Genomic DNA, 16,231 nt, shown 5'->3' with positions numbered 1-16,231 from the left:
GTATGTGGTGGTAACTAGACGGCTACGAATAATATAGGTGAGAACTCTCTTGGTAGATAGTGTGGTCTACAGCTTATCATAAGGTACTTTATCTCAGGCGAGCAATACCTCGAGACTTCTTAATATTAGACATTGCACACCAGCTGTTATTGACATAAAGACACACACCCCCACCCCTCGTCTTACAGTAGCTTCTCTGTTCTGCTGGTGCATGGAATATCCCGCCAGCTCTATATTATCTATGTCATCGTTTAGCCACGACTCGGTGAAACATAGGATATTACAGTTCTTAATGTCTCGTTGGTAGGTTAATCGTAACCGTAGGTCATCCATTTTATTTTCCAATTTTCCATGTTAGCAAGTAGAATTGATGGCAATGGGAGTTTACTCGCTCGGCTACGGATTCTCAAAAGGCAACCTGATCTGCGTCCTCTTTTCCTCCGTATTTTCTTCACGCAAATGACATGGATCTGAGCCTGTTCCCGGGAGATCAGTATATTTTTCTCGTCGAACTTGTTAAAGGAAAAAGCTTCTTCCAGTTCGTGGTGAGTAATCCTAGTTCTGATGTCCAGAAGTTATTTTCGGTCATAAGAGACAGTAGCAGCAACACTATGTATAAAAGAAGTTCCAAACAATTAAAAAATGAACAAAATAGCATAATTGATTACGGGCAAGTAAAATGTCACCCATCCTCTTGGGCGCCATTTTAACACACGCCATTTACCTGTGGGACTTCCAGTAGGGCGTGTCCATTTCAATTACGCTTTTATTAAACAGAGTGTTCCATTTAGCCTGGTTGACGATTGTGACAAATAAAGTCAGTGAGTTTAGACTCATTTCCTTGTCATTCCCAGACACCTTATTTACTGCAGAGTAAATAGAAAGAAACAATTTGCTCTGAGCTAAGCTAACCCGACAGTAAAGTATATGAATTATATTAACAGATATTCAATACAGGACAGTCATGTAATTCAAATCAATTCAGAATGAATTATTGAAGGTTTTTCTTACCCTCCATTAAATCAGAGATGGAACAGAAATCAGGTCATTACAGCTGTGTTGTGAATGATGATACACAATAGTCTTCATTGCCACCAGCTAGTGACTGACAGTAAACACACACACATGAATGCATGCACACTTGGGCGCACACACATGCGCACACACGCTGTAGTGTACACGCACACATGCACACTTGTGCGCACACTCACACAGACACGCTCCACAGCATACTGCAGTGCCAAACGGGTCATTTGTGAATAGATCAACCTACTGTTGTTGTTCCAGTAGTTACTGCCTCTCATTTGGATCACATAACGATGGGGTGCTTTGTACTGCAGTCTGGGCTGTTATACTTTTATGGTGCTGCTGGCGTAAGCCTTTATGGCATCAGCACAGCCCGCAGCCTGCTCCCATCAGAACAGACCTATTTGGCTTGCATTATAAACCCATTGAACCAGACAGGTTTGCTGTTCTACTGCTCTACCTTAAGCCCCCTGGCTGCTGGGCTGGGAGCTGGCTGGGAGTGTATTGTATTTACTGCCGTGGGTTATGGCGTGTGTGAGTGAGTGGGTTGTTGCAAGCAGCTTACTGAAACAGTATTTGTGTGTGCCCTGCTTTCCAATTCCGTCTGTCTGTCTGTGCGGAGGCTGCCTGTGGGACGGGCTGGGTCTTGGGAGAGTGGTGCTGGGTCTGGGATGCTTATTGCTACATTTGGATTCTCATTGAATCCAATCACACAGTAGAAATCAGCCTGTCAGCCACACATGCGTGCATACACGCTCTCTCTCTCACACACTCACACACACACACACACACACACACACACACACACACACACACACACACACACACACACACACACACACACACACACACACACACACACACACAGCATAGCAGTCAGGATGCAGATCACACACACGAGAGAAAACACAACCCTGTCAATTCCTAGTCTGTTGAACGCCACTGAGCCAATGTTTTGGCGCGCTGCTCCTCTTTTTATCCCATCTCTTTTCTCCTTCCTCTCCTACTTTTTCTCCTCTCTGTCTCTCTGTCTCTCTCTGTCTCTCTCTGTCTCTCTCTCTCTGTTTCTGTCTCTCTCTCTCTCTCTCTCTCTCTCTCTCTCTCTCTCTCTCTCTCTCTCTCTCTCTCTCTCTCTCTGTTTCTGTCTCTCTCTCTCTCTCTGTTTCTGTCTCTCTCTCTCTCTCTCTCTCTCTCTGTCTCTCTCTGTCTCTCTCTGTCTCTCTCTCTCTCTGTTTCTCTCTGTCTCTCTCTCTCTCTGTTTCTGTCTCTCTCTCTCTCTCTCTCTCTCTCTCTCTCTGTCTCTCTCTCTCTCTCTCTGTTTCTGTCTCTCTCTCTCTCTCTCTCTCTCTCTCTCTCTGTTTCTGTCTCTCTCTCTCTCTCTCTCTCTCCTTCATAGCACTGTGGAGCAGCAATACCAATCTCATTCTGGCTGACATGGTCGTTTAAACTCACTCTTTAAATCTCACCTTCTGTCACACCTTGTTATTCAGAAATCTGAAGTCAAGTATGTGTGTGTGTGTGTGTGTGTCTGTGTGTATATATGTGTGTGTGTATGTTTATTATTGTAGGTCTGCTATATGTTATATAACTCTGCAGCTAAAGCTGTGTGTTGTATATGCATGGAACATTACTCTACCTACCATTCACTTGGTCCTCCTCATTTACATTGAAATTAATGCAACCGATCCATTTTTACAAAAGAGCCCTTTCCATTATGCAGACTAGTGCAGATGCTTCACTAGAATACTGCATTCTGAAAATGGATGCCCTGAAGAAGTGTACATCAATTCTGCAAATCAGAACAGGAGAACGGGGCTCCAAAACCTGCATGTCATTCCTGTACTCAGTCCTTAGATGGCGCTGTCAACTACTTACTACACACTACGCCAGCCGGCCACGACACCCAACATCACCAGGGAGTGTTTATCATGATGCTGTGATACTCATAAAAGCCTTTGTCAGTGGAACTGTAGATTTGGAGGGTCGATTTGCACATTCATATCGCTCCAGTTAATTAGTTGTGAGGAGTAAACTAAAAGCTGTGGCTACATGCCCATACTGCAGTAGAAGGAGAGGGTGGAAATAGATCAATGGACGGGCATCTCCTTTTTGTGTACACACAAGCAGAGTGAAAACGTACACACAAACACACACACCGTACCGTAGAGTAGTTTGACGGCAAAACAATGCATGCGCTTACCCTTCCTAAACCTGGTGTCATGGTCAGATCGACTCATATTCTACTTGCAAGGTTTGATCACCATTTCCTCAGAGCAGGTTTCCTGGGGTATTGGATAGTTATGAAGGGCTGGAGCAGCATACTGCGATGAAAAACCTCATTCTTCATTCAAAAGGTATCACTGCTACTAAGACCCTTGCTTGGGATAAACAGTATATATACCCAAATGGTTCCAAGTGCCTTCACTATATGATTGTAGTGGTAAAACTGAACATCAGTGCTTGACATGGACTGAAATAGGTGCCGGTACTGTATATTTAGGTGCAGGAGCTCCTCAATACTTTTTAGCTACACTTTTACTAATCTGTGAAGCTGCCATACTTTGTTTCATTTGTTGTTTAATTGGACGTTCAGAGGAGAGAGGAAAGGAAAGGAGAGCACAGCTCTTAGAAGCAGAATAGAATTTAGCTTCGTGTATGGCGAGTTCAAACACTATCCAGAGAGAAGAGTGAGCTTATTCAATTGTTCCAACAACAAAAAACTTTAGGACAGTCATTGGCAAATGTCATTTTTTCTGTCAATTAAGATGCAGTGCATAACGGAAAGAAATTCAGACCCCTTTATTTGTTCCACATTTCGTTACATTACAGCCTTTTTCTAAAATGTATAAAATAGTCTTCAATCTACACACAATAGCCCACAATGACAAAGCAAGAACAGGTTTTTAGAACTGTTTGTCAATGTATTTATTGGGTATGACTTTACAAGCTTGGCACACCTGTATTTGGGGAGTCTCTCCCATTCTCCTCTGCAGATCCTCTCAAGCTCTGTCAGGTTGGATGGGGAGCGTTGCTGCACAGATATTTTCAGGTCTCTCCAGAGATGTTACATCAGGTTCAAGTCCGGGCTCTGGCTGGGCCACTAAAGGACATTCAGAGACTTGTACCAAAGGCAATCCTGGGTTGTCTTAGCTGTGTGCTTAGGGTCATTGTCCTGTTGGAAGGTGAACCTTTGACTCAGACTGAGGTCCTGAGCGCTCTGGTGCAGGTTTTCATCAAGGATCTCTCTCTGTACTTTCCTCCGTTTATCTTTCCCTCGATCCTGACTAGTCTCTTAGTCCCTGTTGCTGAAAAACATCACCACAGTATGACGCTGCCACCACCATGCTTCACCGTAGGGATGCTGCCAGGTTTCCTCCAGACGTGACGCTTGGCATTCAGTCCAAAGCGTTCCATCTTGGTTTCCTCAGACCAGAGAATCTTGTTTCTCATGGTCTGAAAGTCCTTCAGGTGCCTTTTGGCAAACTCCAAGCCCACTGTCATGTGCCTTTTACTGAGGAGTGGCTTCCATCGGACCACTCTACCATAAAGGCCTGATTGGTGGAGTGCTGTAGAGATGGTTGTCCTTCTGGAAGGTTCTCCCACCTCCACAGAGGAACTCTGGAGCTCTGTCAGACTGAAGATTGAGATATTGGTCATCTCCCTGACCAAGGCCGTTCTCCCCCAATTGCTCAGTTTGGCCAGGAGGCCAGCTCTAGGAAGAGTCTTGGTGGTTCCAAACTTCTTCCATTTAAGAATAATGGAGGCCACTCTATTGGGGACCTTCAATGCTGCAGAAAGTATTTGGTACCCTTCCCCAGATCTGTGCCTCGACACAATCCTGTCTCAGAGCTCTATGGACAATTCTTTCGACCTCATTGCTTAGTTTTTGCTCTGACATTCACTGTCAACTGTGGGACCTTATACCAACTGTGGGTCAGGGAGGTGACCAATAACCCAATAGTCACTCTGACAGAGCTCCAGAGTTCATCCGTGGGGGCGGAAGAACCTTCCATTAGGACAACCCTCTCCGCAGCACTCTACCAATATGCTCGCTTCGAAACAAGCAACACTGAAGCATGCATGAGAGCACCAGTTGTTCCGGATGACTGTGTGATCATGCTCTCCGTAGCAGATGTGAGTAAGACCTTTAAACAGGTCAACATTCAGAAGACCATGGGGCTTATGGATTATCAGGGCGTGCACTCAGAGCATGCGCAGACCAACTGGCAAGTGTCTTCACTGACATTTTCAACCTCTCCCTGACTGGGTCTGTAATACCGACATGTTTCAAGCAGACCACCACAGTCCCTGTGCCAAAGAATGCGAAGGTAACCTGATTAAATGATTACCGCCCCATAGCACTCACGTCTTTAGCAATGAAGTCCTTTGAAAGGCTGGTCCAGGAAATCCTAGACTCACTCCAATTCACATACCGCCCCAACAGATCCACAGATGCCGCAATCTCAACCGCACTCCACACTGCTCTTTTCCACCTGGACAAAAGAAACACCTATGTGAGAATGCTGTTAATTGACTACAGCTCAGAGTTCAACACCATAGTGCCCTCCAAGCTCATCATGAAGCTAAGGACCCTGGGACTAAACACCTCCCTCTGCAACTGGATCCTGGACTTCCTGACGGGCCGACCCCCATATGGTAAGGGCGGGCAACAACACATCTGCCATGCTGATCCTCAACACCTGGGCCCCTCATGGGTGCGTGCTTAGTCCCCTCCTCTACTCCCTGTTCCCCCATGACTGCGTGGCCAAGCACGACTCCAACACCATCTTTAAGTTTGCTGACGACACAACAGTGGTAGGCCTGATCACCGACATTGATGAGACAGCCTACAGGGAGGAGGTCAGAGAACTAGCAGTGTGGTGCCAGGACAACAACCTCTCTCTCAATGTGAGCAAGACTAATGAGATGATTGTGGACTACAGGAAAAGGAGGGCTGAACAGGCCCCCATTAACATCAACAGGGCTGTACTGGAGTGTGTCGAGAGTTTTAAGTTCCTTGGTGTCCACATCACCAACAAACTATCATGGTCCAAACACACCAAGACAGTCGTGAAGAGGTCATGACAACTCCTTTTCCCCCTCAGGAGACTGAATGTGTCCCCAGATTCTTAAAACGTTATAGAGCTGCACCATCAAGAGCATCCTTACCAGTTGCATCACCGCCTGGTATGGCAAATGCTCAGTTCTGACTGTAAGGCCCTACAGAGGGTAGTGCATACAGCCCAATACATCACTGGGGCCAAGCTTCCTGACATCCAGGACCTACAGTGGGGCAAAAAAGTATTTAGTCAGCCACCAATTGTGCAAGTTCTCCCACTTAAAAAGATGAGAGAGGCCTGTAATTTTCATCATAGGTACACTTCAACTATGACAGACAAAATGAGAAAAAGAAATCCAGAAAATCACATTGTAGGATTTTTAATGAATTTATTTGCAAATTATGGTGGAAAATAAGTATTTGGTCACCTACAAACAAGCAAGATTTCTGGCTCTCACAGACCTGTAACTTCTTCTTTAAGATGCTCCTCTGTCCTCCACTCGATACCTGTATTAATGGCACCTGTTTGAACTTGTTATCAGTATAAAAGACACCTGTCCACAACCTCAAACAGTCACACTCCAAACTCCACTATGGCCAAGACCAAAGAGCTGTTGAAGGACACTAGAAACAAAATTCAGTCTTCTCACCAGGCTGGGAAGACTGAATCTGCAATAGGTAAGCAGCTTGGTTTGAAGAAATCAACTGTGGGAGCAATTATTAGGAAATGGAAGACATACAAGACCACTGATAATCTCCCTCGATCTGGGGCTCCACGCAAGATCTCACCCCGTGGGGTCAAAATGATCACAAGAATGGTGAGCAAAAATCCCAGAACCACACGGGGGGACCTAGTGAATGACCTGCAGAGAGCTGGGACCAAAGTAACAAAACCTACCATCAGTAACACACTACGGGGCCAGGGACTCAAATCCTGCAGTGCCAGACATGTCCCCCTGCTTAAGCCAGTACATGTCCAGACCATTCTGAAGTTTGCTAGAGAGCATTTGGATGATCCAGAAGAAGATTGGGAGAATGTCATATGGTCAGATGAAACCAAAATATAACTTTTTGGTAAAAACTCAACTCGTCGTGTTTGGAGGACAAAGAATGCTGAGTTGCATCCAAAGAACACCATACCTACTGTGAAGCATGGGGGTGGAAACATCATGCTTAGGGGCTGTTTTTCTGCAAAGGGACCAGGACGACTGATCTGTGTAAATGAAAGAATGAATGGGGCCATGTATCGTGAGATTTTGAGTGAAAACCTCCTTCCATCAGCAAGGGCATTGAAGATGAAACGTGGCTGGGTCTTTCAGCATGATAATGATCCCAAATAATTAAAAATCCTACAATGTGATTTTTTGGATTTTTTCCTTCTCATTTTGTCTGTCATAGTTGAAGTGTACCTATGATGGAAATTACAGGCCTCTCTCATCTTTTTAAGTGGGAGAACTTGCACAATTGGTGGCTGACTAAATACTTTTTTGCCCCACTGTATATACTAGGCGGTGTCAGAGGAAGGTCCAAAAAATTGTCATAGACTGTTCCCTCTGCTACCACACGTCAAGTGGTACCGGAGCGCCAAGTCTAGATCCAAAAGGCTCCTTTACAGCTTCTATCCCCCAAGCTACCCGGACCCCCCCCCTGTTTTTAGACTGCTGTTTATTATCTATGCATAGTCACTTTATCCCAACCTACATGTACAAACTACCTCGACTAACCTGTACCCCCCCCACACTTTGACTCGGTACCGGTAACCCCTGTATATAGCCTCGTTATTGTTACTTGATTTTATTGTGTTACTTTTTATTTTTATTTTGGTTTATTTAGTAAATATTTTCTTGACTCTATTTATTGAACTGCTGGTTAAGGGCTTGTAAGTTAGCATTTCACAGTAAGGTCTACACACCTGTTGTATTCGGCGCATGTGATAAATACAATTGGATTTATATAGACAGGTGAGTGCCTTTCCAAATCATATCCAATCAATTAAATGTACCACATGTGGACTCCAATCAAGTTGTTGAAACATCTCAAGGATGATCAGTGGAAACAGGATGCACCTGAGCTCAATGTCTAGTCTCATAGCAAAGAGTCTGAATACATATGTAAATAAGCTATTTAAAAATTAAACAATTATATATACATTTGCAAACATTTCTACAACCGGTTTTCACTTTGTCATTGTGGGGTATTTTGTCGATTGATGCAAAACATTAATGTAATCCATTTTAGAACAAGGCTGTAGTGTAAATTAAATGTGGTAGAACAGAAGGGGTCGGAATGCATTGTATGAATTATCCAATCTGTTTGGGCAAATTGATGTAATCTATTTCTGCACATTTGACTAAAAAAAGAAAACAGTCTCTCTGAGCCATCAAGCACAACAGTTAACCACCCGCTGGTTACATGGCCCTGAGGTGACAGGGTAGGGTGGGCCAGCGTACATCTGAAATATTACCTGCCAGTTAGCAGACAAGGTTACACCAAGCAACTTAAAGTACGAGTGCATTCATTATTCACATTGGTATGTCATGACTGTGCAATATCGAACCAACAACCTTGGCGTTGCTAGTGCCACACTTTTACCAAATGAGCCACCCAAGACCACCAAAGAGCAGCTGTGTGTGACATCACTAAAGGCTCAGTCAGTCACCTGCTTCCTCCTTCTCATTAATATGATCCAGCCTTACAGTTATAGACAGGCTACTGATTGGTGCAGTCAGGTGTTTTTTTTGACAAACCCATTCATGTACTAATACACGGTTATTGGATTTCTATGCATCATACGTACATTCTTACAGAGTCAATACTAGCAACCTCACTAAGGCCAACCAACCACGAGTACTGCAAGCCTACTACAATGTTCCCATTGAGAGTAAAAAGAGCATGTCAGGTCACTCAATGAGAATGTAAAAGTACTTTTAGGCCGTAAAGAAAACAAAAAAACTATTGGACTCTTATTACCCTTGGCAGTAGCAGAATGAATGAGTTAATATGTAGTCATTGTGCTGGCTAAATATACTCCTTACAGCCCTCTAACTTACATCAATGGGCTATTCCAAGGTAATGATCAGGACTGTGTGGCCCATTTGCGCAAAATATGGAATGGTGTAAAAATGGGTCTGGGAAGCAGGTGCCAGCGAGCCATTCACAAAGTCATGAGCTGTCCATATGGTGCCTAGAGAAAAAAAAATCTCATTCCCCCCATTCATGCGTTACCGCAAAGACCTGGTGATGGAAGGGGATAATGGCATTCTTCTTCCTCCAGTCTCTTCTCAGAATCTGCTGTGCTTGGAGCGTATAGGAGAGTTAACACTGACTCTAGCTATAGCTAGGTTTCCATACAATTGGTGAGATCTTCATGCGAATATTCTCAAATCTGCATAAAAACAATATGCACATTTTCCCACCAGAGATGTGTTTTTATCTAATTGACTTGTTGCAGGTAAAAGGCTGTGCGTGATGACGTAGTGCACATAAAAATAACTTTTGCGGTTAAATTCCCACGTACCGATTCAAAAATATATCATTTAAATGAGTTTCCAACCAACTCTACTGATGAACGTGCCCACTCTGATCTTGGTACGAGTGCTCTAGCCAACAGCTCGTTAATTCAACAAGGTCAAATCATGATGTCAGTGATCTTTAGGTCAGAAAGTTGCAGCTCTAGGAAGATGCCAGAGTTTCGGGACTTGGAATTCCGAGTTGGATGACCGTTTAAAATGATTTTTCCCAGTCTGAGCTAGTGTGTTTTACCGAGTTCCCAGTTGTCTTGAACGCACTGTAGTCGGAGATTTCCGAGTTCAACAGTTGTTTTGAACGCAGCATCAGATCCAGACTCATTGCAGAGAAGAAACTAACTTCTGTGGGTGGGGTTGCGTTTGTCAGGGCAAAGAGTTTGGGTAGCCAGGCAAATCTAGCTCATCACCGTGCACTTCCATCCCCATGTGTTCATCAAAACGTATTTAATCTGTAGCCTTGTAGTGGGAGGACCACACAACTCATTGCGTGACTCCAAGTTTACTTTGATATGATTATTATATCAATATTTGCTCATAAAGTTGTTTCCACCCCCATTTCTCTCATAATACATTTTACAGACACAAACAGTTCCCACCTTGTCTAGCGTATTTTGTTTGACCGAGAAATTCACTGTTTCCATCAGGTCTGTTGTGAATGTACTTTTCTCGCACAAAAGGTTGGATGGAAACCTTGTTTGTAAAAAGGAATTAGAGAGGAATATCTGATCATGTTAAAAGATTACTTGAAGATGAATCTAAAAATGTACTATTTGCGTTCAGGACTTTTAATTATGGCTGTGACGAAACCAGTATGGCAATCATTTTTCCATGATAACATTTTTTTACGCTAAGCAGGCCAAACTCTTTGGTCCTCAAAAAACCTGCTGTATATAAAATATGATGTGTTCTAGATTAGAAAATAAATAAATATGACTCTGGATGACAACATAATGATGTGTGTTTCCAACATTAGGGCTGTTTTCCTAAAGAAGTTAAATCCGCTTTGTGTTTTGTTTCCTTGCCACGATACTAACGAGTATCGTGATACTGGTATCGCCCCTGCCCTACTGGAAAAAAAAATAATTCATCCATTTTGGAATAAGATGATTTAGGTAATGGACACAGGTTGAGAAAACAAATCCTGTCTCTGTGCTCTGTTACTGATGAATGTACTTCTAAAAGCTCATAAACCCTCTCCATGTCAACCATTTTTATTTGTATTTCTCTTTCTCTTTCTTTTCCCCTTCCATTCATGCCTATAGTCTTTTTTTTATATTCACACTCACACCACAGGACAGACAGCTAACCATCATCTACCATTGAAAACTTGGGGAAGAACATTTTATTGCTGGGATTTATTAATGGGTTGAAAAGCAGCAATAACAACACAAAATCCAAATGAATGTGCACAACGACTTGAGATTTGCTTAGAATGCGAACTGAACAGGACACAATCAAATATATTAAGTAATAAATAAATACAAAAAAAATGTGCTGCCAGCCCAAACTCATAAAAATGATAGGAATTGAAATGAAAACTGCACAATAAGAAACATAAACATAAAAGAACAGCAACAACCGAAAGGAAGGAACATAGACATCACAGTAAAAACAACATAATCCTGTATCTTAGTAAGGTGCCAGTACTGGGTCTCAAAACTCCACCAGATTCTTTCTTTATTATTAGGTTTCTCTTCACTGTTTTTACGTTAAAAAAAAACTAAAAAAACAAATAAGCAATCAACATAATCCAAAATCAGGAGGCCCTAGTACAATATCGATTGACTTCTCCCATTGGTCAAATATTCATGCATTTTTAGAAACATCATCCAAAAATACTAGATTTTCTAACTTATCAACATGTTCCTTCTCTCCTTACAAACAAAATGCAAGTACAGCATCACTTTCTCCAGTCTTTCTCCAATAATCACTTTCTCAACATCCAAAAAAAGATTTGATTTTTTGTAATGTATTGTAGTACACCGAGAAAATAAATCAGCTCAAATGATCTGTCTGTACAATACAAAAAAAATCAAATGTTATGTACAATATTGACCTGCAAAGGACGACGGCTATGATGCAATAACATATGTAAACATAGTTGTTGTTTTGACACAGTTGACTGTGACAACAGAAAAAAATGCAAAACCTTTTCACATTGGTTACGTCTTCGTTAGCCACATTGTTTTCAATATTGTACCAAAAATCTCTCCGACGTCACGACGTTGAATAAACCTCCACACACTGAGAAATGGGACAAACAGAACGGAACAAATAACTGAATCAGTGTTCTATGGAAAACAAAATAAATTGAAATAAAAATGCTATCTGGGATCTAACGTTCTGTAAAGTATATTATAAAATAAACATAGCATTTTGCCTGCTGCATCCACTGGTTGGTATGGTTGAATACCCTCTTGATTGTGGATGTCATGCATACTGTCGATTTCAAATCCTTATTTGAGACCGGTGGGGGGAAAAAAGGTTTAAAAAAAATTGAGATACATTACTGCACTACCATTCATTATTAAGCATCGACTGGTCAGCCCTGACAATGTCTTTCATCCCTCAAAAAACATAGGGTGGAAGAAATACACCTTAGCCACCAGACACATACCTTCCCTCATATCAATGCTAGGCATAGAAATGGAAATGTTTTATGCTAATTATGTTTTGTCTTTCAAAGTTTATCTTTAACTGACCATTCGTTCTTATCTTCAGGTCCCTCACACAGATGCCAGCACCACGTCACATACATCTCACATGCATGCTCAGAATGGCCAAAATAATGGTTTGTTTTGTTATTTTACAGGTTTACAATGGACAAGGTTGTTTACGCCAAGGATCACACATCTCTGACAGTCACTTGGGAGGGATAGCGAAGTAACAGTATCTTACACTGCCAAACCTCTGGCAACGACTCCGGACAGAGCTCCGTCATCTCGTCACAACAAGGTCTCTTATAGTAGTGTCCCTATCAGCCTGTTTCTCTGTATGCTTACCATAGTGTGCTTTTAGGTCACAGTACATTTGAAAATGATTAAACTTGGACTCATTCACTTTGAGTTCTCATGAGCAGATTTTGTTTTCCTTTTTGAATTACAGCTCCCAATATGGTACTGTCAAGCGTTTATTCCTATTTTCTCCAAACAGTTTTTTTATATTTTTTGTTTGCATTCGGGAATGGTTGATTTTTTTTCTATACATAGTATTCCTTGTCCTTGTCTTTCGGTCTCTTGCTGCTGGCTCCCTTGGCACCACTGCCCCCGCTGGGCGTTTTATCTTTCACCACGGCGCCGTTGGTCTGTGCCGAGTTGCTGATGTAATTCCGTGTCTCGTCTACCTGGTAGGAGCCTTCGTCTCTGTTCCTGTACTTGTACATGGCGTAGAGGAGGATGAGGATGCAGAGTGCTGCGGCCGAGACGATGCCCACCACCATGCCTGTTGTGCTGCTGGATTCTCGTATCACCTCCGAGGCCCCAGGGGGTACCCGCCTTACGACGGGTACGGTGGGTAACGTGGCAGGCACCGTGCGTAGCATGGGCGAGGTGATGAGAGGCCCGCGGGGCTTGGTGCCGTCCAGGTCGAAGGACGTGGTCGGCAGAGGCAGCAGGACAATGTCTGGCTGTAGGGGTTTGATCACCTCGCGGTTGTCCATTTTCCCGGCGGGCAGTTTGGGCGGCGTGCCGTCCGAGGGGAGGGATGCCTCCGCTACAGTGCCCCCGAGGTTGGGTAGAGGCGGGGTGGGTGTAGTCCTACCCGCCTCTGAGGCTTTGCTAGGCCTCAAGTCCTTGGCCTCCCACTTGGGCGCGAGAGCTTTGTAGCCACCTTCATAGGCCGACGTGGTCAAGATCTTATCTGTTACCAGGGAGAAGGTGGTGTAAAAATCTTCATCGTCAGTGGGGGGCAGGCTAGAGTCGAAAGCTTCGCCAGAGCCAAACCCCGATATCACCATTGCATCATCATCATCATCATCATCATCACCACCACCACCATCAAGACCATCATCACAATCATCGCTGCCTCGGTCCGACAAGCAAGGTACCCCCGCCTCAGTGGCCATGGGCAGGGACTCTTTGGTGGCCTCGATAATGGTGAGGACGGGGCGGAGGGTTGGGGGGAGGGGGATGAAAGGAGAATGGGTGGAGACAGGAGGGATGTCTATGGGATCCTCTACAAGTACAGGGATGACTAACTCCCCTCCTGTGAACAGAAACAGAAAAGAGACACGTTAGAGGACATGCATGACGTTCTGAACGTAGACAATAGCTAATCAATCAAACACCGGAAAGTAATTACAACAAACATAAAAAGCAAAGCGTAACAAGAAACAAACAAAAGGAAATCATGTCAACATTAAAGAAAAATGATAAAGAACAGAAAATACTATACCAGTGCAAATTCAATGAAACCAGAACCAACCAACCAAACAAGACCATAAACTGAAAAGAAACAATAGCCACAAAAAATGTATACATTGCATCAAAAGGCTGCAAGGGATGTGCAAGGGTGAGCCAAAATATCAAACATACTTTTTACCACACCTAAAACTCCTACACTTCAAGTTCAATAACAAGTGTACTCTTTCTGTGAACAGAGATATCATTATCGTTGCTGGCTTTGTAGCTCTGGAACCTACACACCAGGGTGTAACTGTATTGATTCTGTCTGGTCTAGCGTTGCCAGTGTCTGGCTGTCTGGATACAATATAAGCTTGAGAAATACACTGACTGTACAAAATGTTCTTTCCATGACATAGACTGACCAGGTGAATCCAGGTGAAAGCTATGCTCCCTTATTGGTGTCACTTAAATCCACTTCAATCAGTGTAGATGAAGGGGAGGAAACAGTTTAAAGAAGGATTTTTAATCCTTGAGACAATTGAGACATGGATTGTGTATGTGTGCCATTAAGAGGTCCAAGAGGCTTCTAAACAGCTTCTACCTCCAAGCTATAAGACTCCTGAACACCTAATCAAATGGCCACCCAGACTATTTGCATTGCCCCCCCCACCTTTACACTGCTGCTACTCTCTGTCGTTATCATCTATGCATAGTCACTTTAATAACTCTACCTACATGTACATATTACCTCAACTAACCAGTGCCCCCGCACATTGACTCTGTACTGGTATCCCCTGTATATAGTCTCCACATGGACTCTGTACTGGTATCCCCTGTATATAGTCTCCACATTGACTCTGTACTGGTATACCCTGTATATAGTCTCCACATGGACTCTGTACTGGTATCCCCTGTATATAGTCTCCACATTGACTCTGTACTAATATCCCCTGTATATAGTCTCCACATTGACTCTGTACTGATATCCCCTGTATATAATCTCCACATTGACTCTGTACTGATATCCCCTGTATATAGTCTCCACATTGACTCTGTACTGGTATCCCCTGTATATAGTCTCCACATTGACTCTGTACCGGTATCCCCTGTATATAGTCTCGCTATTGTTATTTTACTGCTGCTCTTTAACTTGTTACTTTTATATCTTATTCATGTTTTTTTAAACTGCATTGTTGGTTAGGGGCTCAAAAGTAAGCATTTCACTGTAAGGCCTACACCTGTTGTATTCGGCACATGTAACTAATACAATTTGATTTGATTTGACATGAAGAGGGTGAATGGGCAAGACTAAAGATTTAAGTGCCTTTCAACGGGGTATGACAGTAGGTGCCAGGCGCACAGGCTTGTTTCAAGAACTGCAGTGCTGCTGGGTTTTTCACGCTCAACAGTTTCCTGTGTGTATCAAGAACGGTCCACCACCGAAAGGACATCCAGCCACCTTGACACAACTCTGTGAAGCATTGTAGTCAACATGGGCCAGTATCCCCGTGGAACGCTTTCGACACCTTGTACAGTCCATGCCCCGACGAATTGAGACTGTTCTGAGGGCATAAGGGGGTGCAACTCAATTTTAGGAAGGACTTCCTAATGTTTTGTACACTCAGTGTATGTTCTAACTCAGGGGTGAGGAACTCTAGTCCTCGATGGCCTGATTGGTGTCACACTTTTTCTCCATCCCTAGAACACAGCTGATTAATCAAATGTCATTCTAAACTAAGATCATGATTAGGTGATTATTGGAGTCAGGTGTGTTAGCTGGGGCTGGGACAAAACTGTGACACCAATCAGGTCCTCGAGAACTGGAATTGCCCACCCCTGTATTAACTAATAATGCTCAAGTTTTGCTGAAAGGCAAAGATAGCTTGCTCTATAGTCTTGTAGTTTTTGTAGCTACTGACTTCTCTGCATTCCTAATATAAAGCAATAGGGCATCAGCATGAAGTGAGAAATTGCTATCCCACGTGGGTTTGGATTATTGGCCAATGTAAATAATAATGGAGATAGTGGTTAACCTTGTCGGGTTCCTCTAGGGTGCAGAGACCAGGCTAAACTTTCTGTAGCTATTGTTAGGGTCTAATTCAATGAAACTGAGCAAAATATTTCTTCTTATATTCATGTTTTCTCTATGGTGACTTCAGTAGGCTTCCACCACTAGCCCCTTGCCTTTTGACTTATCTTATACAGTTACCACAATGGCACAAAGTCACCTGACAGTTCAACAACAACAACTGAATGTTCTGCTTTTATTTATTGTC

General features: G+C 43.2%; 1 protein-coding gene across 9 annotated transcripts in view; it reads right to left on the bottom strand.

Annotated features, from left to right (window-relative positions):
* Nucleotides 1-10,936: 10,936 nt before the first annotated feature.
* Nucleotides 10,937-16,231, bottom strand: part of LOC112237004 (neurexin-3b-like) — a 492,294-nt gene continuing 486,999 nt past the window's right edge. For 8 of the 9 annotated variants that reach the window (XM_042321785.1, XM_042321786.1, XM_042321790.1 and 5 more), the window contains one exon: nt 10,937-13,815. In XM_042321785.1, coding sequence (XP_042177719.1) covers nt 12,812-13,815 — 1,004 coding nt within the window. In that variant the 3' untranslated portion in view covers nt 10,937-12,811. The remainder of the gene's footprint in view (nt 13,816-16,231) is intronic. The other variant, XM_042321793.1, reaches the window with a different exon arrangement.

This window comes from Oncorhynchus tshawytscha, linkage group LG05 (assembly GCF_018296145.1).
Source record: "Oncorhynchus tshawytscha isolate Ot180627B linkage group LG05, Otsh_v2.0, whole genome shotgun sequence".
Classification (NCBI taxonomy): Eukaryota; Metazoa; Chordata; class Actinopteri; order Salmoniformes; family Salmonidae; genus Oncorhynchus; species Oncorhynchus tshawytscha.
Note: the sequence above shows the minus strand (reverse complement) of the source record. Positions and strands in the feature narration are given on the sequence as shown.